Source organism: Phacochoerus africanus, chromosome 1 (assembly GCF_016906955.1).
Source record: "Phacochoerus africanus isolate WHEZ1 chromosome 1, ROS_Pafr_v1, whole genome shotgun sequence".
Taxonomy (NCBI): Eukaryota; Metazoa; Chordata; class Mammalia; order Artiodactyla; family Suidae; genus Phacochoerus; species Phacochoerus africanus.
Genome location: NC_062544.1, coordinates 36,274,582 through 36,299,656, shown reverse-complemented (window position 1 = coordinate 36,299,656; position 25,075 = coordinate 36,274,582). Strand labels below are relative to the sequence as shown.

Sequence of the window (25,075 nt, the reverse complement as noted above, 5' to 3'; positions counted from 1 at the left end):
ATCACATTTTGTTTTTCTGTTAATTGACACTTAGGTTGAACATGGGTGTATAAACATCTTGAGTTTCTGCTTTCAATTCTTTGGGGTATATAACCCAGATGTGACTCTGCTAGAAAACATATAGTTCTATGTTTAATTTTTTTGAGGAATGCCCATATTGGTTCTCATATATTGCAGCCTTTCTTATCTCTGAGGTTCTGGTAAGCAGAGACTTGTGCTCTTGATAACTTATCTCTGTTTTTCCCAGAGCCACCTACTCAGTCCCTCGAACTGCTTCTTCCCATGTTTGAGAATATTAGTGAGAATTTTTAGGATTTTGTTGACTCACCTTCTTTTCTGAATATCAGTTATGACAGGCAGGTGCAAAGTTGGAGCTTTGTCTATGTGTGGACTGCATAAAAATTTCCTTCTACCATTTTTCAATACTGACAGTAAAAAATTATTCTGCCTCTCTTGTTTGTTGCTGGTGATCTTTTTTTTTTTTTTTTTTGGTCCTTTAAAAAATTCTTTTATTAGATTGACAGAATATCTATATCATTACTGACAGAAGGTCTGTATTATTGTTATGTTCTGTCATTTTATCCTAGAAAACTTTCTTTAGTTTTTCTTAAAACTGTAATTTACCTTTCATGCAGTCTCAGTGATGGTACATGTCTTGAAAGGGTCTGAAGCTCCAGGTTAAAATGTTGTTTTAAAATTATCTGTGGGTTATCACATTTTCCATAGCTTGTCTGGAGAGTAAAAAAGCTCATTTTAATTACACTAACAATTCTCACTAGGAGCTGTTACAATTTCCTTTATGCAGCAGAGGAAAGCCAGTTCTGTGGGTCTGAATACCTTTGCTTTCATGAATAATTCAGCCAGGCAGTTAATAAAGATGAGTAATTGTTCACAAGCAATTGGGGGCGAAATGATGGGAGATTATTCAAGCTTTTCTCAGCAGAACTATGATATCATTTGGCCAGGTTTCTTCAGGCTCCCTTGCAATGCAGGAAGACTTTGAGAGTTATTTACATAAATCTCTGCTCTCAACTTGGATGAAACTAAATAAAGCATTTCTTAGATGGTGGATATATACTCAGCAGGCACTGGAGGCCTCAGCATGGGAAGCTCTAAGTGAATAGCTCCCACATATCAGGCTTCAGCTCCTAGACAAGGCTTTCAGAGATCTGATATTGTCCCATTGGTTCCTACGAACAGCCGATCCTGCCCCTTGTAGCAGAGGCAGGTTCATTGGAGAAGCCAAGATATTACAGAGAGTCTCAGCCTCCCTGGTGCTGGGCTATGGAGTGTGGCTCAGTCCTGGCTGCCATGTCCCAAGGGTCCACGTGCTTCCGGGAACACTCCTTCTCCGTGATGGTGACACACAGCAGAAGCAGCCTCTCCTCTTTCCTAGCAGCTGTCTCTTCCACATGCACCCCTGGGACTGCTGTGGCCGTCTTGTGGATGAAGCAAGGCATGACTACAGGGAGACAGGCAGAGGGAAGAGGTGGGGGGAAGCCCTAGGTCCCCTGGGACCTTGTGGAGCAGGACTTTCACCTGGAACTGGGACTGCCCTGCCTTTAGCATTTAAGTCACTTGTTTAGTTTTGTATACTTGATGCTAAAAAGCCTTCTTATTTGAAAATGACGATAAATGGAAAAATAAGAACAAGACAGTAACTTTCACTAAAGAGAAACGTATTTATGCTTTTGGTGTTAAAATGTACTTTCTTTTATAAAGTGCCTTTTATGGCAATAGTAAATGACAGATTTTTAAAAATGTCTTCGCTTGGCAAAATAAAAAGTTAGTCACTCTACATCCATCTTCAAAGTAGCTTGCAATTTTACTGGTCCATGAAATCTGAAAGTCTGGGAACCACCACTCCAACTTGGAAAAACTCGTTCTTGGACCAGGACTCAGAATTGGGTTCTGGCCTGGTTGCTCTCCTTTCTGGCTACTCTTCACATGAAAGATTGTGACTCTTAAGTGCGGCCCTTCACTTGGTTTCCTGCTTAGAAAGATAAAAAAGTGAAAAAGGATAGGAAGGGTAGTTCACTAAGCTTTCCTATTGGACTGAGGTATCAATATACCACTGCTCATTTCTTTTCCCTCCTCCCCCATGTACATGTGCGCACACGCGTGTGCACACGCGCACACACACACACACACACACACAGATGCATTCTATAGGGCTGAACTCTCTTCTTCCTACATACCCATCACCTGTATTTAGCAACTACTAACATTTGCCATATTTGTTTTATTGTTCTCTCTCTACACCACCTTCCATTAAAAAAAAAAAATCAATTCTTTGAAAGCTATTTACAGGTATCATGACACTTCACTACAGATAACTTTTTAAAAACATTTTTTAAAATTAAGAATAGTTGATTTACAATGTTGTACCCTGCAGATAACATTTTATTCCTCAGCTGAGCTAGTTCCAATTAATTTTTTTTGGCTACATCCGTGGCAAGCAGAATGTCCCAGGCCAGGGATTGAACAGCAGTGACAATGCCGGATCCTTAACCACTAGGCCACCAGGGAACTTCACAATTACTTTTTATTTACATGTGGTTATTACAGTTGGAAATTTTGCAGTGGAGTTGGAGTTTGAGAGGAGTTTCATTAACTAGGATAGCTTTTGAGTTGCTGATTATAAAGAAAAATATGGCTGAAATCATTTGAAGCAACAAGGCAGTTATAGGAAAGCAACACTGTTTTATGCAACTAAGGTGGAAGCAGCCACAGTCCAGAAGGGCTAGAGGATTGTTTTCTTCATGAGTTACTTGTTTTTGGACCACTCCTCTGGGATCAACAAGCAAAGAGGGATGCTGGATATTCTTCTTCCTAAATGTGATCTGCAACAGAGAAACAGGATAGGCACTGGCGGTGGCAGAGTTGTTTATTCATAATTCCTGGTTTTCCACTGTCTGGCTGGGCTGGACTTGCTAGCGAATGAGTGTGTCAACTTCTTTAAGCCTCTATATAATCAATAATAACGATGATAAGATAATGCACAGAAAGCACTTACTATACTGTATGCCTGGAATAGAGCACACAGTAGGTGCTCATTAAGGGGTAGTATACAATTTTTATAACTTCCTTCAAGTTTGGGAACAGTAGTTTTAAAAAGAATATGTGCAATTTTACAGTAAAAGTACAAATATTTTTGATAGTAATGTAGTCTTTTTAAAGAGTCTTCCTCTTTTAATATTCCAAGATATTTAATGATGAAATGATACAATGTTTGCTTAAATAATTAACAGAAGAGGAATATGGATGGAAGGAAGCCTGGTCATGTGTTCATAGCTGCTGGAAACAGGGTAACAAAGGCTGCGTAGCTTAAACCAGTTTCTCTTTGAGTTCCCATGTGGCTCAGCTGGTTAGGTATCTGACATTGTCATGCCGTGGCTTGGGTCACTGCTATGGCCCAGATTCCATCCCTGGCTGTGGCTGTGGCCACAAACAGTCTCTCTGTTTTGCATTTGTTTGACAATTTCCAAAATAAATAAAAATGAAATAAACAAAGTTGATAATTTCTTATCGAAAACGACAAATATTGAATTAAATAACTTCAACACTGCAGGAGACACTTCTGATTTCTCAGCATCCCTCACTCTTATAAAGGACATTGCATTAAATACACACATAATCACTCATTATTTCTTCATTAGAACTCCCTGAAGGATCCCAATCTGTCTTCTTATCAGAGCTTTTCTCCTAAGCAATTATTAGCAAACAAATTATTATAAAGTTGAAGAAAAAGATTGATCTGGCTAGACTATTTGTGTGGGGGGGATTATAAACATATTTAAAGTGAAGTTTTCTTCTTGATTTGGAGTGACAGTGGACTCCAAAAGTGTCCTGGCTATTGTCAGTGATGTGCAAACAGATACTCAAAACATGTGGGGGAGACTGCTACTGCAGAGTTCTGAGAGTGGTCTTTTGGTTTTTTTTGTTTTGTTTTGTTTTTTTGCTATTTCTTGGGCCGCTCCCGCGGCATATGGAGATTCCCAGGCTAGGGGTCGAATCGGAGCCGTAGCCACCAGCCTACGCTAGAGCCACAGCAACGCGGGATCCAAGCCGCGTCTGCAACCTACACCACAGCTCACGGCCACGCTGGATCGTTAACCCACTGAGCAAGGCCAGGGATCGAACCCGCAACCTCATGGTTCCTAGTCGGATTTGTTAACCACTGCGCCACGACGGGAACTCCATGAGAGTGGTCTTTTGAAGAGAATAATTCCTCCCTTATTTATTCAACTTTGAATTACGAATTTTCACCGTGGATTTTTTTTTTTTAATAAAAAGATATCCATGTATTTATCAAGACGCAAACCAAAACTTTTTTCCTAACATTTTTGCTGGGACATGCCTTAAAATCCACAATTTTTTCCCCCTCTGCAAGAAACCAAATTAGTTTAAATTCACACCTTTTTGAAACTGTTTAGAAAGAGAAGGTGTGAATTTAATCCACGGTGAAAATTCACAATTCAAAGTTGAATAAATAAGGGAGGAATTATTCTCTTCAAAAGACCACTCTCAGAACTCTACAGTAGCAGTCTCCCCCAAATGTTTTGAGTATCTGTTTGCGCATCACTGACAACTTCCTTGAAAACTCTAAAAGAAGGCCGACTAAGGGAGAAGACACTCAATGCTGGCTATCAGCCCCACACAGCCAATTAAGGATCAAAGATAGGCTTGTCTTGGAATTACTATTTAGTACATGGGAAATGATTCGAGCTACAGAGGTGGAACACACCTACAACTGTATAAGCTGTGGCACATCCGTGTAGTCACCCTGCCCCAGTGGTGAGGAAGCATAGCACCAAGTCTTGCACAATTGGCGGTGGTTTCAAGGATGTTGCTAGGTGACCTTGGTTAATTAGCCCTTAGCAAGGAGAATCTTGGAAGGATAGCTCCAGAATCTGAGAAGGGGTCTTGCTTCCCGTATTTAAGGCTTGATTCAATCCTGAGAGGTCAGCGATCTTTCTTCTCCCTAACAGGTTAACACGCCAGTTTAGGTGGGCCTGGTTCCAGCTAATTTTAGAATTGGAAAGAGTCTAACACTTAGTAAAAAGCTGTATTATATCAACCTTAAATTGAATTATATAGCAATATCAATCATTTTTAGACAAAACAGCACTTTTGTATCCAAAGAAGTGAAATCCTTCAAAGAAGTCATTTACTTAAAGCACATTTGGAGCTGCTTTTGTGGCATCATCTGGGGTCAATTTGTAAGACACAGAAGATATCTGCCACCAAAATGATTATATGCAAATTACTCACGAGATTTGGTTTTGGACTTTTGTGAAAATCAAATCCATTGTACCCCGGGAGATAGTCTAAACCAGAAATTTTAAAAGAGTTTTGAGTAGTGATTTTGCTCTCAGAATGAGTACAGAGTGATCTCTGGTGATTAAGTGGAAGGGAACAGCATTCATTTGGAGAGCTAGGTTCTAATGTATTGATTTTAAAAGCCAGACATCGGAGATAGCTGGTACATGTAGTTTCTACAATTGAGATTCAATCTGGAATGAAATAAAACACCAGGTCCCTCCCTCCTGCTCTCCAGCAGGAACCCCCCCCCACACTGGTGGGGGGCCTGGCTCCCGAGTGCAGTAGACAGTAACATCTTCCTGGTCCAGTCCATGTTCAGAAAACCTTCAAAGCTCAACGGGGCTTCTTGTTTCATAATTTCAACATAAACTTTCTCCTTTAAATCTCAAAATAAAACATTTAATTTCTCAATTTTACTTTGTTTAAAGTTTAAAACTCTGAATCAAATTCTTTCTTACTGCAATTAGTTCAGCTGTGATACCTATTTTTCCTACCCATTTAAATTCAAACTTATATTTTAGCCACTTCTGTGGGTGTTTTACAAAATATCAAATAATTCTTATTATCTAGATATAATAGATAAACTTGGAATGTCATCCTCCTTTGCTTTTATGTTTGTATAGATATACAGTACCAGGATATTTTTATTCTAACAATAATACAACCCAACAAACAGGAACGAAATGCCTATTCATTCTTATCAGATCAATTTGAATGATTAAAAACTAAATGCCAAAATTGATGATATTGAAGGAAGGGGAAGAGAATGGTATGCTTTTTGCTTGCCTTTGGACCACAACAGCAATTCTTTAGTGTGTATAAGTTTTGGTTTTCCTTCTCCCCAGCTCCTTGAGTGACCTGGCTCAGGGAGGAATTGGGGCGGAGGGCAGAGGCCCATGAGATCCATCTTGCCAGGCTGAGTCAGGCCAGTGCAGCTGCTGGCCTGGGCACAAGCGTGGGCGGCCACCTGTGGCTCCCAGCACAGCTGTTTGGTAGAGGGCCAGCCAAAGCCCTGTCGGTGGGGTGGAGGCAGGTGGCCAGTTGGGTGGCCAATACATTCTGGCATGGGCTGAAAGAACACCTGGTTCCACTCTGTGGACCCACCACAGAAAGGTCAAAGAATGTGCTTGCCGGCAGCAACCCCACGGCCTGAGCTTTCAAGCCCCAATGGTCCTGCTCTGACTGAAACAGAGAGAAACCCACCTTTCTTCTTCAAAATTACCCCAAAGCCAATACGGGAATCATTCTGTTCCAGTTGTGTGGAAACAGGTCAGCAAGGCCATTGGGCATGTCTGGAAATGGTGTGGGGGGCTGTCAGGCAGGGACAGGCTCCACGATTCAAAAGAGGACATTTCAGGGGAGGTGAGAGCCTTCTTCATGCTCTTTGGCTGCTACCATTGCAAACACCGTCCATCCTCCAGTGCCTTTGACCTTTCTTTTCAGCTTCTTCCCACGAACTCTAACTACATGCTCCGAAACCACTTTTGGTCCCCACTTGTAATTTTGTCACCAGAAATAGGAATTTTCATAGTGAACACCTACCAGAGAGGAACCCGAAGTTCACCCTTCCCTGAGCTCTAAGGCCCCTCCCAAGGCCTCAGGTCCACTGCCTCCCAGGAAAGAGGACCCTATTTCCTCACTTTCTCTCTGATAGAGAAGCATCCTCCCCAGCTTCCCTGTCCCAGAGGCAGACCAGGCATGTGCCAAAGAAGTGACACTTCCTCATTAGTCTGTGACTAATCTCTCTGAGCCTCAGTTTTGGCATCTGTACACGGGGATTGACAGTACTATCTTCATAGTTCTGTTGAGAGAACATTCCATGCAAGCATATGCTAAGTGCCTGGCATGGAACCTGGGCACAATAGGGACTCAGCAAATACTGGGTATAAATGAATGACCATGGCTAATACCACTCTCCAGACTCAGAGGCCACACCTGGCCTGGATTGGCCCTGGACTGGAACTTTCAGTGGCTACTTTTCCTTGGGATTTCAGGGGTCTCATCTCATAATTACCACTCTGTGGGCCCATATAGGAGCCTGCTATCCACACCTGCCCTTGCTGGGGGCACATATCAGGCCCTCCAAGAATTACATCAGTCTTGGGCTGGTGGATGCCACCACCTCCTGAGCCATTGACCTGAAGAAGCACTCTGACTTCTGGTAGGCTGGAGCTGGTGGGATAACTTGCCCTTTATTATACGAAACCTCTGTAAGGTAAGGCATCAAAGCCAAGATCCAAGAAGAAAGCTCGTGATTGAATTTCACAAGCTCTAAGGTCTGGGACAGTGGAATCTGACTAGTCTGGCATGGTGTTCTGTGTCCTCAAGTGAAGGAGAATCAGGTTCCCTAATCTCTGGAGCTGGAGAATTTAGGTATTATTTGGCCCTTCTTTAATCAGAGGGTGTCCTTCCTGTGAAGACAGGGCCTTTTCATGGAAATTAGTTTTCATCACCTATGCAGCCCAAGTAAGGAAAACCATCAACCAAGAGAAAATATGGCATAACTTTGGTTTCCTCCACAGAGTGGAGCCAGCCCTCAAACCACTGCTCCATTTCTGGGTTCACATGTCATCTGTGGATGAAAAGGGGGACAAGGGATGCTAGAAATAACCCTCTGAGAAAGAGATGGGAGAAAAGATCATTTTCCTTTTAAGTTCCAGCCTGAGGTTTTGCAGTCTGAGGCACAAAACCATTGTGAACAGCTGTTCTTTTAAAAAACGTATGTTAGTTTATTCCACACATTCTGGTAATATGAATGAGACAGAATTGCAAATACAGTTAATCTGTCACTTTTTTATATTCAATGACTGATCTTTGCTCTTTTCAGTGACCACTTATTTAGAGTTTTCCAGTCTGCCTGAGCTATGGCTTTTTTTCTCTCCAAATTACATTTCTTTCCCCTTCTTTTAAAAGTAATGAAACTTATCCGAGCCACACAAATTCAAATTTTTGTTTCCAAGAGCAATCCTCAACTTTCTTCCTAATTTACCAGAAAAAAATGTCACCCGGCCTTTTGGAGCATAAGGGCTTGAAGGTGATCCTAGTGCTCCTCAGAGAGTGGCAAAACGTCCACAGTGGACACACTGTCCTTGCGGTCAGTGCCTTAAGGAGGACAGTACCCTTTGAATATTTCACAGGGAAAGTACCATTTAATCAGGAGCTTGAAAACAACTGTAGATGAAAAGATACACTTGACTGAAGAATCTAAGGAAAGTCTTGTTTCTTGGTATTCCCCCATCTCTGACCCCTAGCAGAACTATCCTATTGCAAACATATCCTTTGCAAATGTGTGGATGAGTTCAAACTCATTGCTCACTGCATGACAGGCCAACACACTGGGAGATGAGTTTTGGGGACAAGAAAGTACTGCTTTATTTGGAAAGCTGGCAGACCAAGAAGTTGGCAGACTAGCGTACCAAAGAACCACCTTACCTGAGTTAGAATTCAGGCTTCTTTTATACTAAAGGAGAGGGAATGTGGTCGGTTGTTGTAGACTTCTTGGTGTCAGAATCCTTTGTTCTTGCGTCTTTCCAGCTAGGTCAGGTCATGATGTTCCTGTAAACCTCCGATAAGACAAAGGTCATTTTCTGTTCTATAACTCTTTATCTCTCTCTATATGAACAGAAAAGTGTTACACCTTTAAAAGTCAGAGACTTGAGAATGGGCTATCCTACATATTGCAGGCTATAGGCAACATCCTTTTACAAAAGGTACATAGCTAGCATGACTAAGCACAGGTAACAGAGCACAAAGGTTAAAGTAAAAGAAACAGATCCCACACCGAGTCAGATTTGTTCTTCCCTATTACAAATACAGTGGGAGATTAAAATAGTTAGTCTTAGGGTCTTCTTAGTAACTGAGCATTTATAATACTTCAGCCACTTTTGGCTCCTAGGATGACCTTGGAAAAGTATACCCACCCCCCCAAGGAATATCTAATCACCTCACTTGATTTCTTTGAATGTGTTAGGCAGGGACATGAGGGGTGGTAAGTGGATTAAAGCACAGCCATGCTTGGACACTGCACACCTTCTTATGTACCTGATGAAGTTGTCATTATGAAAGTATTCAAATAGCTAACCATGCAGGAAGGCCATCTTCGTATTAGCTGCTGAACTTATTAACTGTTGAGTTGTCTTTGCATATGATAGCATCCCCCAGTTCAGCAAAGTGGTTTGGCCAAAGAGGAAGTGTCTGAAGGTGGAAAAGTGTGCTTATCATGTTCTTTGCTCACAGTTGAGTTTGAGAAGAAAAGCTCTTCAAGTATGAATTCCATATCTAGCACACTTTCCACAAAGAAATAGCTTGCATCTTCTTCTCTGAATCTGCCTTGTTTGAAGGCAAAAGAAGGAGGGGGCAAAAAGAGTTGTGGGCCATCTGATTGAAGTTATGTGGTCATGGCCAATCTTGACTTCCTTTCTGGCCTTAAAATAGCTGGGTGGTAACATCTGGGTATATCCCCCCACCAGAAATAACTAAGGCCTTGCATTTAGATGTTATTAAAACACTTATAAACAGATGCAATCTGTGGAGAAGATAACAAGAATGCAACAAATTACATAATCCTGGACACTACCTGGAAATTTTGGATAATGTAGTGTGATATTCCAAGGCACGGAGTCCTCCTACTGTGAGTTCAACACCAGCTTTTCAGGGAACAGACAACTTCCATCTCAATCATTCTTACAAGCTGAATTTTTATTTTTACTAAATTATCTATGTTAAAAAAATCTGTGCCTGGTGTGGAATTTCACTCCATCAAGTGTTACAATGAATTTTTCATTTTCATTACAAGCAGGAGATTGAATGTAGGACAAGTGTTAGGAAACATGGCAATAAATTAGAATATAATTTACAAAAGCAAAAAAAAAAAGTAACAGTGTACCACATTAATACTGAGTATAAAATAATAAGCAACAACTAATCACAATAATACAAAGATAATTTCATTCTGCATTATTAAGGATACCTATGTGACATTCACTCAAATAACAAAATTCCTAATGAAATGGACTCTTTGGGGAGTCACACACATCTCAAGGGGTTTAATCAGTTGGATATGTTTACCTTGCCTTTTATGGTGGGCCTTTACGCCAATGGTAGATACTGTTCTCAGCCACAGGGTACCAGTTTCCCTGGGGTTCCCTAAGTAGCCTATATAACTCACTTCTTTTGGAAGGTGTGTCATGGTGGCTCAGCCTGCACCGACAATCCTATTGTTATTATTTAGGAACAGAGCATCATTTAGCCATGTGGTTGACTACGGAGTAGCAGCAGTATTGTGAGGTGCCGTGGAATGTGATTTTTCCCCATTCAGGTTTAAACTCAAGGCAAATTGAAAGTTTACTCCGGTTACACATCCTGTGCTTGGTTCCTTCTAGAAAGGTAATCTGACGCTGCCCCGGGGAGCTCTCTGCCTCCTGGTCTTGGTGCCTCTGCACACCCCAGAGGGACACTGGCTGCCCTCCTCTTCCAGCACCAAGTTGGGGTGCTGCACGGGGCTGAGGCAGGAGTGGCCCACACAATGTTAGCTCCCAGGTGAGGTGAAAAGTAGCCTTTAGTCAGTAATATATGAAATCTTTAAAAAAATAAAAACATGATCTGATATTTACGATGGAGAAAAGCAGATGCTAATAGCAAACTTATGCCTAAAATGCCGCAGAAACCACCCACATTTTGTTTATTGATTTTATTTCAACAGGGCACATTAGCACCAAGTTAACTGCTCTTTGCAAGGGGCCCAGGGAAGTCAGTGCTGAGGCCGTGTTGCCCTTCACTGCATGGCTGAGGTGGCATTTGGCTGTTTTCCAAGGCAGCAGAGATAGGGGCCCTAGCCACTCTCATCTACCGACAATAGCTTTCTCTGGAAACTCAGGGACATGAGCTGGGGTGTTGAGAGAGAAAGCAGGTGAGGAGACACAGATGACTGTGACTGAACACGCAGAGCAGCGGACGTCCCATGCTGACCGTCCACAGCAAACCTGACATTTAGTTTGGTTTTTGAAGTCTATGAGTCTCTCTTCCTTTCTGAAAAGACCTAATCGACCACCATGGTGCATGTGATACACCTGTTATGTTGTTGGAGCGCACAGTGACGGGTTTAAGTCAAATATACTCTTTTAACTGCAAGTAATAACTTTACAAAGGAGCCGTTTGGTTTGAGTTGGAGGTGTCCATTTCACATGATGCACACATGCGTAGGACGTAAGACACATTCATCAAGATCCTGCTGCAAGTGTTCAAGTACAAAATATTCATATAAGCAAGTACCCTCTTTCTTCTCTCCTTTAAAATCTCACTGTCAAATTTTGGATGAGCATGATGTGAAACTTGTGGACAGGGAAAATGTGAGCTAGTCGATTTAATTTAGGTGGATTTGATTCTAGAATTTGATATGCCCAAGAAATTGGGTTTCACATTTAATTGCCATTCAGAGTATCCATAAAAAATACAAAATACTTGGTTGAGTGACTATCAAAATGATGCTTTATGATCTCTAGTCTTCATGAGTTTTTCTTCTTTGGTTGTTATCCCTTGTCTACTTTAAAACTCACAGAAATAGCACATTTATGTGCAAGCACACTCAGCTACCCACACACTCAAAAGCGCCCGCACACACACACACTTGCTCTCATATAAATAAATGCCCTTTTGCCATATCAAAGAAGGGACATCTGGAACCCATCGTAATTGTCAGCAAAAGGGTCTGCCTGGTTTTCATTGAGCCAGTCTCTCTTTTGCACGGTATCATCTCAGTAAGCTCAACATGCATATGCAACAATCCAACAGGGCAGAAGCCGTTCTGTGGCTGGAGAGGATGTAAACACAAGTGAGTTGGGGTGACTCAAATAAGAACTGAGGCATCCTTTGTGATGGCAGCAAAAGGCCTGGTACTTCAGTCTCTACCATACCCCAGGTCTGGCTTCTGCATGAAACTGAAATGTTTTTCTCTTAAAGTTTTAATGGAAATCTCAGCTTCACTTGCACAATGGCAAGTTGGCCACAGTCTTTTAGCAGTGAATTTATAGACTTGCACAGCTGCAGTAACTGATGCACTGCTTTAAACTAAGTCCTTCATTGTTGTTCAGTTTAATACAGTTTATATATGGCTCACAGCAGTGTTCAGAACAGGGGGATTATTCCTAAGGAAATTAAGTGGAATGAAGAAAAATAATACAAACTTTCATTACTTTTGATTTATAAAATTGCTCCTTAAATTACAGTTCAAAGCCTGTTTAAAATTTAAATTGTGGTGCTGTTGTAGTGAGATAAAGTATAGTAAATATTTTTAAGCTACGACTTAAGATTTCTGAATCTTCTTTACTTCCATAGTTGACCAAGTCATAACAGCTACATTTTAAAGTTTTAAATACAAATGGATTCAGTGTCATTGCTAAGTCCTTAATAAAAATTATCTTAATGGTCCAAGGAGGTAAACAGGCTATTGGATTTACTCGAAAGAACACAAACGTTCCACAGTAAGCAAGTCTCCCTGTGTTGTTTGGATCTCTCCAATCTGGCATTCCCTCCTAATACCGTGTCCAGCACTTTGGATCAATAAATCCCACTTCACAGAAGTTAAAATAATATTGAAATCCTGTCAGCTAGTGCTGACCAGTGGTTACGTTTTCCACAGGGTAATGCATTTGCAAGGACATCAATCCTCTTCCTCTGGGTGGCTCTCTGTGATGGACGCATTTCCACGATGAAATGACAAGGCACTCTCTCTGGCTTTCCGTAGGTCAGTGTCCTTGGCAGGTCTTACAACACATCTGTCTGAAGTATGCTCGACTGCAGAACTTGAACTTCAGCACCAGTGGGCAATAAGCCACTTTGTTCACATCTTTGCACTCTAACGAGTGAGGGCAAAAAGGGGAAAAACAATTAAGGGCATATAAACACGTACATAAACAAGACGATGAGCCTCGATGTTCAGCAAGGACTGCCCCCAACCCCCAGGGCCAAGGCCCCTCGGCTTTCACATCCATGTGATTTTTGTTTTTGTTTTCAAGCATACCCTGTCCGGTACAGCCTACCAGAAACATTCTTTTGATATATTTTAACACAATTTTTTAAAAAATGATTGTGAGGCTTTTCTTCCAGACTTTTATAAGTATGGTACATGCCCACTGTGTCTTGAAAGAATTACCATTTGTTGGGATAAGTGATCACTTTAGACAGCTTGGAAACATGAGTCATTTTTCTTACAGCGCTTTTATTGCTTCTTTCTCAAGGGTTATTTTATTCAGCGGTGCAAGGTTATCCAAAATCAAACATGAGTTGCATTGTTTGATACCAAAGTACACATGTCTTAAGAGAATCTCTGCATCTGTGGGGTGTGGGGATGGGCCTGGGTGAATGAAAAGGATTGCTGACAGTGGCCTAGATTCAGCAACTACGCTAGACAAAGAGGAAAACTTTGAGAGGTTGGCCTCAAATGGCAGCAGTCTGTGGGTTATGGAAACATGTAGAAATGTCTTTTTTTAATTTGGAAGTGAGACATGGCCTTCTTTTTTCCTATGTGTGTTTTCTCCTCAGTGCTAGAATTGCCACAGTTGAAGTCTGCAGTTGTTGTAGCCAGAAGGTGAATAAATGATTCTTTCTCCACTTCCCCTTGAGGCTGGTTGCAGAAGATGGGGATGAGGGCCCAGGGTAGAGAAAAAAACACTGGCCTTTAATCCTCAGAAGCCCCTGCCACCCCATATAACCCCACTACTGCTAATAATGATATTCTTCTCCAGCAATCTGGTCAATTTTATCTGGGGATTTTAAAATACTTTGTAAATCTAGTAATTAAATTTCCATATGCCTCCCAGAATCAAAGTTCCACCCTCATTTTTCCAGGTGGTTATACTGAAGCATCCTGGGTAAATTACTTAAGGTAATTAGAATCAGGCAGAACACTAGGAAATATTCAGTGTAACAGAACGTGTGTTGTTGTTGTTTCCTTGTTTATTTGCCTGCTCTTTCCCTGGCTTTAGAAAACCATTAAAGTTCTAGGGGATCACATACATAGTATACAAGCCATATGCTAAACATGGAAAATTAAATGCAAAGAAATGGGAAAGTTTCCAGTTCCTATTATTGAAAAGTAGGGTAACAATTTTATTGATCTCACTTTCAAGGTTCTTTCAGTGAAAGACTTAAAATTTTAAACTGTAACCCATAATCCTCTGAAAGTATAAGCCCTGCCACCATCAAACTCCCATATTTGAGATTTGATTTATCAAGAGAATAATAGTTAAAAAATTTGAATAGAAACTTTCCACACTAAGAGTCTCAATAAATTTAAGTTTTGGCTAAAAGAAAGTAGGAGGGACATTAAAAATTCCTTTAAACTTTGCACTAAAAATAAATCAGATGATATTTGATGAATCAAGTTTGAATCTGAGGTGAAAATATCTCCATATATTTTAATTTAGAGGTCACTTGTTACTTTTTTCCCTCTCTATCATGAGCAGTAAAAAGTAACCAAAAAAAGTTTAGACTAAGAATATTCTTGTGGGGAAAAAAAAGTGGTATCAGTGCTACCAAGAGGAATATATTGCCTAGTTAATGCAATTATTAAAATTATAAGAAAAGCCAAACATAAAGGATGAGAAAAGCTGGCACACTATCACTCATCTTTAATTTCAAATCACCATCCTAAACGGGCAGCCTGCCAACAGAGATTACTGCTCTCATGCTCTGTAATAGGGCTTGGTGGGACTGCTTAGAGTACCAAATAAACTTTGGCTTTGGTCATAAAAATGATTTAGTTGACAAATCGATAGGGGAGGACTGGTTGTTTTAATAGCACAAGAAAATAAAATTAGAAGCCAGACTGCCTAGGTTTAAGCCCAGCTTTACCATTTACTAATGTCAAGACTCTGAACAAACTGCCTACCTTCTCTGGGCCTAAGAGGTTAAGCATCACCATCTGCGAATAACGATGAGGAGTGTTACTGCTCCTCCTTGCAGCATGGGTATTCCACGATATCACCTGGCTCAGTGCATAGAATGGTTACTGGCTCTCGATAAGCGTAAGATGTTGAATGACCATTACTATTATCATCACTATTAGTTATTATTCCCTCTTACCACAACTTAAGTTGCGCTCTGAACTTCTCAACAAGGATGGATGCAACATTCAGATTACTACTGAGAAAATGCTGTCCTCTGGGCTCAAGTCGGTTTAAAGACAAAACAAAGAATATTTCCTGAGGTACAACTTCATTGGGAGACTCATTCAGGCTATTAGAAATATAAATGCTTGGGGGGGATTCAGCTCCTCAGGTGGGTGCTGAAAATGAGCAGTGTCTAGTCTAGGAACACGCTGGTGGCCAGCTGCCCGAGTTTTCCCCTCTCAACTTCCAATACCTGTTACGTTGGTTCTCAACAGACTTGGTTCCAAGTACCCTCATTGAAAAAAGGAACTCATTTGGGTCCTGGGAGCAGAATCAAGCTTCGGGAGGTAGGGAGTGCTTGGGAGTGCCTCAGGACCTGTGCGTGCACCACCGGCTCGGGGCGGCAGACTGGGGGTAAATTCTGGCACTGCCTCCTTCCAGCATTTGTTTGTCCTTGGCCAAGTGACTTCACCCCTGTCAGCCTCAGTTTCTTCATCTGTGAAGTGGGGATGGTGATAACACCAGTTCCTAGGATGTTGTGAGGCTTGTATGAGGTTAACATCTCCAGCAAGTGCCTGGCCTGGGCACAGAGGGAGCACACAGTCTATTAGCTCTCATTACTGTTACCAACAACACATCTGCTTCTGAGAACAACCATCCTGCATTATTTCTCTGTGATCCTTATCCAAGTATATATAGGCTCTTCACTGGAACACACAAGCAAATCGGCAAAAAGATTTTAACAGAGAGAAAGTAAATCATGATGAGGTGGGAGTGGGGAGAGATATAAGATTCAGGGTTGGGGACTGCCAAGCAAGCAATGGGCCTTGATGAGTCATTAAATGATGGGCTTAAATGATTAAATGGGCTGTAGGAGAAGGAAACTCAGCCTTGCTGGAGTGTAGGGGTCTCCCATGAAGGAGGAGCCCTGAGGAAGATCCCGTTCCTACTTTGTGGTTTTGCCTTCGAGGGACTGCCAGGACTGGAAGAATTAATTACTGTTTTTTCATTCTTTCAGTCTTTTAACTTCATGAGAGATTAATCTAGTAATGATAACATTATAAAAGTAACTTATTGAGCACTTCCTATGTGCCAGGCATTGCCTTAGGCAGTTTTACATATTTATATACATTTAACCCTTTTAAGTATATACAATGTCAGCTTTACACAGATGGCAAAACTGAAGCTCAAAAGCGTTAGGAAACTCATTCTGTGGCACACAGCTGGTTGGTCTAAGAACTGGGGCCATAACTCAAGTTTGTTTGACTCCAAAACCACTCTATTTTGGCAACATTTTTGGCATCTTACTGCAAAAAGGTGTCTGTCAATACATCTTGTTCTTCGCTAATAGTCCTGATAGGTCAACCTTTAGGGTCATCATTATCAGGAAGTTTGCTCTGCCACATTAGAGAAGGGGTAAATATTTTTTAAAATGAGGCTTCTAGGTCATGGTCATTCAGAATTGCCTGAATACATTTCTTTCTCTCTCTGTTTTTTTTTTTTTTTATCTTTTTGTCTTTCTAGGGCCACATCCGTATCATACGGAGGTTCCCAGGCTAGGGGTCCAATTGGGCCTGTAGCTGCTGGCCTATGCCACAGCCACAGAAACACCAGATCCGAGACATGTCTGGGACCTACAGCACAGCTCACGGCAACGTCGGATCCTTAACCCACTGATCAAGGCCACGGATTGAACCTGCAACCTCATGGTTCTTGGTCGGATTCGTTTCCACTGTGCCACGATGGGAACTCCGAATGAATACATTTCTTTAGTTAACCCTTTCTCCCTAGATTTTGTAAAATCACATGAGAGAAGGGTAATTTTAACACATCAAGAAGTTTTAAAGCACCATCATTACAGAAAGCTGAATGTAATCTTAAAAATGTGTACAAGTTTTAAATTACATTGGTGCATTCAGCCCCTGTATCACTTCCTTAGCTTAGCTAGAGAGGACTGACCTGATGTGCCCTTGGACTGACTTACTGACATTTTATGCAGTTGAGGTGCCGTAATTATAAAATTTACCATTCACTAGTCTGCCTCATCCTCAAAGCCCACTGAAAATATTAAATAGTCTTCATTCCCTTCAGCCAATACCAGCACAACTTACATATGTGAAAAAACCATTCTGGAAAAATTGTGCATAAATTAAATCACATTTTCCTATTGAAATCAAAACAAAGAGTTCCTTTATGGCACAGCAGGTTAAGGATCCAGCATTTTCACTGTAGTGGCTCAGGTCATGGCTGTGGCACAGGTTTGATCCCTGGCCTAGGAACTTCCACATGCTGGAGGTGTGGCCAAAAAAAACCCAAAAAAACAAAAAAATAACATATATTCTCGCTTAATTTCTAAATGGTTCTCAGTTGGTATTGATATCTAGCTAATATCTAAAATATCTAAAGATTTGGTTCTCTATACCCAAGTAATACACTGTCTGCATATAAACAATTATACTAGGAGAGCTATTGCAAGGAATCCTTTCCGTAGAATCTTTTTGTAATATGATTCCTCTGAAACTGATCTATTTTGAAGGTCTGATCTTTACCGTATTTTGTTCATGCAGATACATTTGTAGCTACTACTTTTTAAGTAGTGGAACCTGAGCCAGCAGGGTCAAAGATGTTAAGATTAAGAAGTCTGATTTTCTCTTGTACTATCATTATGCACCGGCTAAGTACTCTCTGGGGAGGAGAATGACAAGACACTCTTTCTACCTTTTTCCTATGAGACTATTGCAAGTAAGGGTGAAGGGTCCTTATTTTGTGGTTTCTAGGAAATATTTTGTGGACCTAACTAGTCTCTCTCTCCCTCTTTTTTTTTTTTTTTTAACATCATCTCCTTTCACTCCCCTGCCTGAAAATAAAATTTCACTTTATCCTAGGCTAGAAGTTTCTGATGCGAATGGCAATTTATGGACTATTCCTAAATTCTTCTCAAAGAGACTTCGTAATATATCAAGGGCTGAAAGCCAGCTGCTAGGCCCTACAATGGGAATTAGACCCATGATTAGAATCCTAAGTGACTTTCCAGGTATGCTGGAGTGGGTCTCATTGGTAATCTGAGTTTTGGTAGAGTTGAGCAAAAAAAATAGACAACCTGTTTCATAGGCAACACATGAATCTACTTATCATTGATGTTCCAGTGGGTTCCCCCGCCCCCAGGTGCTTTATATTAACCTTTCAAAACCCTGACCTAAAAGACATGATTTCAAAGTACTCACACTGAGCACATAGGTGTATGAATTTATGATGCAATTGGACTGAGATTCAGTGTGACTTTGATGGCTTGACTTAATCCAAGGAGTACAAGAGGAGCTCCTGAAATGCAGTGCTCTTGTATATATTTCATAAAATGTTGCCAAGCCTGCCTAAACTGTATCACTTAAGGCATTGAGATACATAAGGACAGGATGGACCATTCGGTATCTTTCTTTGAAGAATACACGTTTTCTGTGCCCATAAGCTCTTGATGAGATTCAGAGGAAGAACACAGTAAGCGGAGAGTTACAATTCTCCCCTAAGGGTCTATATTTTGGATTATAAAAATACAACCAGCTGTAGCTCTCTCAAACTGCCCATGGAGTTGCAGAGCCTGGGGAGAAGAGAGATGGCAAAGGCTGTGCATGTGCATGTGTGACGCAGGAGTTGGGGATGGGGGATGTGAACTCAGTATGTTTCCTGATGAAACTGTACTTAAGTCCTTGATATTTAACATATTCAGACTGGAAAGGGATGAAATAAGTGTTGCCTAGGAACTTGATATTATTCATTGCAGTGGGAACAGTTGACCACATTTTTACCCTTGAAGTAAGGGGATAACAACTATGGAACTTTATTCTGATTCCACTCTACCACGGACTAAGCCATTCCTTTATCTCTTTGCTTTCTTGGTTTCTTCTAACCCAGTCTTATTCTCTGGATGCCACCCACAGTCAACCTCAAGGTACTCTTTTCCCAATACAAATCCAGGATTCCCTCCAAACTAGATAGCCAGGGATGCAAACCTGAACGCTAAGATGGATTATCAGCTTTTTAAAATGGCAATGAAAATGACTGGACTTCCTCATCTCCTTGAAATCAAAGTTCAAATGATCTTCACCATTCATTCCTTTCACTGATTTTAATACATCAAATGCCACTTTAAAACCCAAATTCAGTAGCCGTTTTGTTCCAGGGATCTTAGGAGATTTCAGGAGCTACTCAGGCTTTCTTAGAGTCATTTACTTGAGGGAGACTGAGACCTGCCAAAGCCACTGTAAGACAGCCTGGGCTGGTAAAGCAGTGTACACTAACCACACCTTTCCTGCTCACCTTTCCACACCATGAATCATTACCTGGCAGCAATAAATACTAGATGACAGAGTGCCTTGTGCTATTGAGAGGCTGAAAAGACTCACCATATAAACTACAAGGGAAACTGAAACTGCATAAAGATGAATAAAATGGCATTTCGGATAGAATTTCATGTGAGCCTGAGTAGGCTAGTCTCAGCTGCCAGATGTACTTTAAAAAATTACTCTGAGTAGTATTTCAAATGCAGTGATACCTACTGTGTCTATAATTCATTCTTAGCAGGAATGCAGTGTTACCTTCATCAGTGGCAATCTGTCAAGATCAAGCCTATAATGCCTTAACTCTTAGCTGAAGGCTTTCAGGAATAAAGAACTAAAGCAGACGTTGAACATGGGCAAATTCTATCTCCTTTCTTCCTCCTCCTACTTTCCTCTTACTATTCATTTTTAATTTCTTGATGCTCCACTTCTGATTTTCTTTCTCTTACTGTACTTTGTTGCCTTGACCTCCCTCTATTCCTTCAATCTCTCTCCACTCTTTATTTTATTTAAAAAAAATCTTAATCAAATTCCATTATTTTATTATGGATTTTGGGGACTAATGTGCTTAATTTCCATATAGCTACCTAAATGCCTTACCATGATTAAGAGTATCCAGTTACCTAGATCTGAAACTTGGGAGTCATATTGAACTCCATGCCATATTCTCATCCCTATGTCTAACTGTCCATCGGGATCTTTTTATTTCCCTTTCCATTTTATTCTTTTTTTCCCCCCAATTCAATACCCTGGTTTTGATTCTTACTATACCAGCCTGAGTTCAAACATTCATCCTTTCTAGCCTGGACTCTTAGACCAGCTTTCTAACTCTTTGTGCAGACAAGGCTGTCCTCGCTCTGCCCCTTTATACACTTGCCAGCCTAAGCATGTCACTCCCCAATTTCCTTCACTTGCTCTTTAGAACTCATAGATAGAGTCCTAACTTCCTTCCACTGTGTACAGGACCCTCCCAAAGCAAGTCCCATCTCTCTCTTTGTAGCCTCACCTCCATTGCCTGTTCATCTGTCAGCCACTGCAGCCACACTGAACTGTGACTGCACACTCTCATCTCTGTCAGGAATGCCCAGCCTCTCAAAGTTTTGTTGGCCAACTGTCTCACTACTTCCAGGGCCCTGCTCAAGCTTTCCTTCTCCATGATTCTTCTGCTGAATACCCTTACTCTGTCCAGTAGTCCCCATATTGTGAAAATCATTTGTTTGCATGTTGTCAAGCCCTTCTAAACTGTGCTTCCTTTGAGAACAGAGCCTTTCATATTCTCAATGGCTGGCACATACTAGGTATGTTTGCTAAGTAAATGAATTAACTGTTGGATGATTAGAGCATATTATTTAAATACAACCACCCTGAGGGGTGGACAGATAGATATCTATGTGATAAAGTAAGTTCAGTAAAATGTTAATGCTAGAATCCAGATGATGGATGTTCATTGTAAAGTTGTTCAACTCTACTGTATGTTTGAAACTTTTTGTTATTTTCATAATAAGATGTCAGGAGAGGAATCATCTGCTAAACTTTGGTAATTGAAACAACACTCAAGATTCTAACAGTGGCCCATGTTACCCATAGAGACCCCACTGAAAGACCATTTTATATGATTTATTTTTGGTCTTTTTAGGGCTGCACCCGTGGCATATGGAGGGTCCCAGGTTAGGGGTCAAACTGGAGCTGTAGTCTCCAGCCTACGCCACCGCCACAGCAATGCTGGATCCTTAACCCACTGAGTGAGGCCAGGGATTGAACCTGTGTCCTCATGGATGCTAGTCAGATTCATTTCCCCTGAGCCATGACAGGCTCTCCAAGACTGTATTTTAGATCCCAAGGAACCTCCCATAGTCCTAACCTGTCTTGCTTTGGGTAGAGATGGACTAGTTTCTTAATAGCCTCCTTTAAGAGTCAAGGGAACCTGATTCTGCTGGGGAAAAAAGGGGTCCTCTTTTACCTCCGGCATTAACAAAAACCTGCTCCTTCCCTCAACCATTGGACTTTCCTTCCAACTTCCCCTTTGTAAAAGGCACTTTTTCTCTCCCTGATCTGATTCCCAGAAGCTCTATCAAGTTAACTCTCACATTACTTTCATGCAAGAGCCTCTTCTCTTTTGAAATCCATGTTATCTGCCCATTTCTTTCCTCTATGGATGACAAATTATGGCTCAAATCAACTGCTTCATCCTCTTCTCAGGATACATACACACTGGGTTTTTCCAACTACACATTACAACTGGCTCACAGGCCATAGCCTATGGAGCTTGCCTTGATCCAAAAGGTTAAAGTCATCAGTTCTTCATTTGAACACCCTTAGCACTTTGTGTAAACTGCTCCACATAACACATTCCACCTTGCTTTATTATTTTTTTAAAGAAGTATCTTCTCTGTAAGACTATGAACTTTTAAATGCATTTGAACTTTCCACAGCAAATGGCAGAGGATAGCCACAGCAAGCATTTAATAAGTAGCTTCTGAGGAAATGAACAGATAGTTCCAGGTATTTGAATATATTCAATATATGCTATTGGGAAGCTAAAGAAAAGACAAAATGAGTTACAACAGATATACTGTTTCTACTTTGATTGTGATTTTATAAGAGACAGTGATTTTATCTTATATGAGTCAACAGATTTAGGGAATAACAATTCTAGGATTAGTCATACTTTGCAGGATTAGTAATTTCCTAAAAGTTTCCTCCTTTACTGAGAAGGCTAAAAATATTGTCTTAACTGCTTATCTCAGATTAATGTTAATAATAGGTGATTTGGCCAGGCAGAATGACTATGAGGTACTTCTCTAAATAATCCAAAAAGCATGAGATTAACTAACACCTATCCATTTTAAGAGAATTTCTTTAAGGCAGTTGCAAATGATATTCTGCCCACTCTAAAAAAAACAGCATTACATCTTTAGCTGCAAAGCTTATGTATGCTAATTATCCATTACAGGGAAGTTTTTGCAGAAATCATTAAAATGGCCTAAAATGAAGTTATAAACATATCTTCAACATATATTATTGTAGGCATGTGAAAAAGCCAGTTCCTTCAACAACAGTTAAGCCTTAATCTTTTGACGTAGAGTGTCTACACTTCATAACCAGAAGCTATGTTTTCATGTTAAAATGCCCAACTTTAGAGGGTGAACTACAAATAGCATATAAATGTAGTTGAAAATGACATGTCCTAGGGCTCTTCCAAATCTAACTTCAAATCAGGACTCTATTACTTCCTAGTCTTGTAATGTGGACAAGTCATTCTCTCTCTCTGTACCTTAGTTTCCTCATCAGTAATACCAACTCTCTAAAGGCTGTTATCATGATTATATTAATACACACATAGACATTTATGTATATGAGATATATAAAGTGGATAGTAAATACAAAGACTCTAACACAACAAACATATTTTAATATGATAGTTGTATCTTCTCTTCTACCTTAACCTCTCATCTTCTAGCTCTGAAGAACAGACTCCCAAACCCATGTGACTGATTGCCAATAATTTACAATAGATAAGAGCCGTTTTCTGCAGGTCTTATGGAAAAGAGATTTTTAAAACTTAGATCATTTAAAGGAAATAGTTTTGTTATTAAAAGTACTTCCGCTTCTCAGGTTTTGAGTCCTTCTCGAGAGGGACAGCTAGATTTTCACAATGTTCCTTACCAAAGAAAGGGACAAAAAGAAATAGATGACACTATAGCCAAAGATTCTGCAAAATAAAATTGTTATTTTGAATTAATGTAGGGTAAGGCTATATTTCTTTGAAAGAGTTATTTACACAATAAGTATATTGTATTGAGGCTCAGATATAAAATCAGGCCACTTGTAAAGATATAAGTTTTCTGTATCCTCTCATACAAGATGATTGCTCTTCCTAAATGAAATTCTTTATGGAAACATTAAAAACAGAATTTAAAAAATCCTCCAAACTAGATAAATCTGGTCAAAAGGAATAATTTCTTTTTTTTTTAAACTACACAATATATATTTGGTACATATAAAGTATTGTATAATGAAAAATAAAAAATAATATATAATAAGGAAAGAAAACTGAAAGGAGAGTTATTGAAGTAGGTAAGAAATGATGGTATGTTAGAAAAAGAATAATTATAATAGTGAAGAGTTTAGCACAGTTTATAATTAAATATTCTATACATATACTTTTATTTTTTATTTTTTATTTTTTTGTCTTTTTGCTATTTCTTGGGCCGCTCCCACAGCATATGGAGGTTCCCAGGCTAGGGGTTGAATCGGAGCTGAAGCTGCCGGCCTACACCAGAGCCACAGCAATGCGGGATCCGAGCCGTGTCTGCAACCTACACCACAGCTCACGGCAACACGGGATCATTAACCCACTGAGCAAGGCCAGGGATCGAACACGCAACCTCATGATTCTTAGTTGCATTCATTAACCACTGCGCCACGATAGGAACTCCCATACACATATTTTTAAAGCACATGAATGGTTACTGAAGTCAGCAAACACCTTTGCAAAATTACTGTTTCCAGTCTGGAAACAAATAAGAGTAATATTTACAAAACAATTTCTTTAATTTTTATAGTTGTATGAATATGTAATCTATGTCAATAAGCCAAAAAAAATGGTTGGGTTCAAACTCATCCTCTAGAGAATAAAAGAAGATGAGAACAGTCTAATCACCTTTAAAATTGTTTATCATGGAGTTCCCATTGTAGCTCAGCGGTTAATGAACCTAACTAGTAACCATGAGGTTGCCGGTTCAATCCCTGGCTTCACTCAGGGGGCCAAGGATCTGGCATTGCCATGAGCTGTGGTGTAGGTCAGTAGCAAGAGCTCCGATTCAACCCCCAGCCTAGGAACCTCCACATGCCGTAGGTGTGGCCCTAAAAAAAACAGAAAAAAAGACAAAAAAATTGTTTATCATGTCTAGCTATAAAAATATGTATAGGAGTTTCTTTGTGGCACAGGGGGTTAAAGATCTGGTGTTGTCACTGCAGTGGCTTGGGAAGCTGCTGTGATGTGAGTTCGATCCCTGGCCCAGGAACTTCCACATGCTGTGGGCATGGCCAAAAATGTGCATAAATTACCCAAATAAAGTCACAAGTTTTTTTTTTTTTTTCCCACACTTGATATTTGTTTTTATTAATTTATGGAATTTGTAGAATTCATTTTTTTAAATTGTTATTTCCCCAATACAATTTTTTTCCTACTGTACAGCATGATGACCCAGTTATACATACATGTATACATTCTTTTTCTCCCATTATCATGCTCCATCATAAGTAACTAGACATAGTTTTCACTGCTATACAGCAGGATCTCATTGC

General features: G+C 40.3%; 1 protein-coding gene across 2 annotated transcripts in view; it reads right to left on the bottom strand.

The window, feature by feature from the left end:
* Positions 1-10,008: 10,008 nt before the first annotated feature.
* Positions 10,009-25,075, bottom strand: part of ADAMTS6 (ADAM metallopeptidase with thrombospondin type 1 motif 6) — a 322,344-nt gene continuing 307,277 nt past the window's right edge. For both annotated transcript variants that reach the window (XM_047752832.1, XM_047752915.1), the window contains one exon: positions 10,009-13,177. In XM_047752832.1, the coding sequence (XP_047608788.1) occupies positions 13,068-13,177 (110 nt within the window). In that variant the 3' untranslated portion in view covers positions 10,009-13,067. The remainder of the gene's footprint in view (positions 13,178-25,075) is intronic.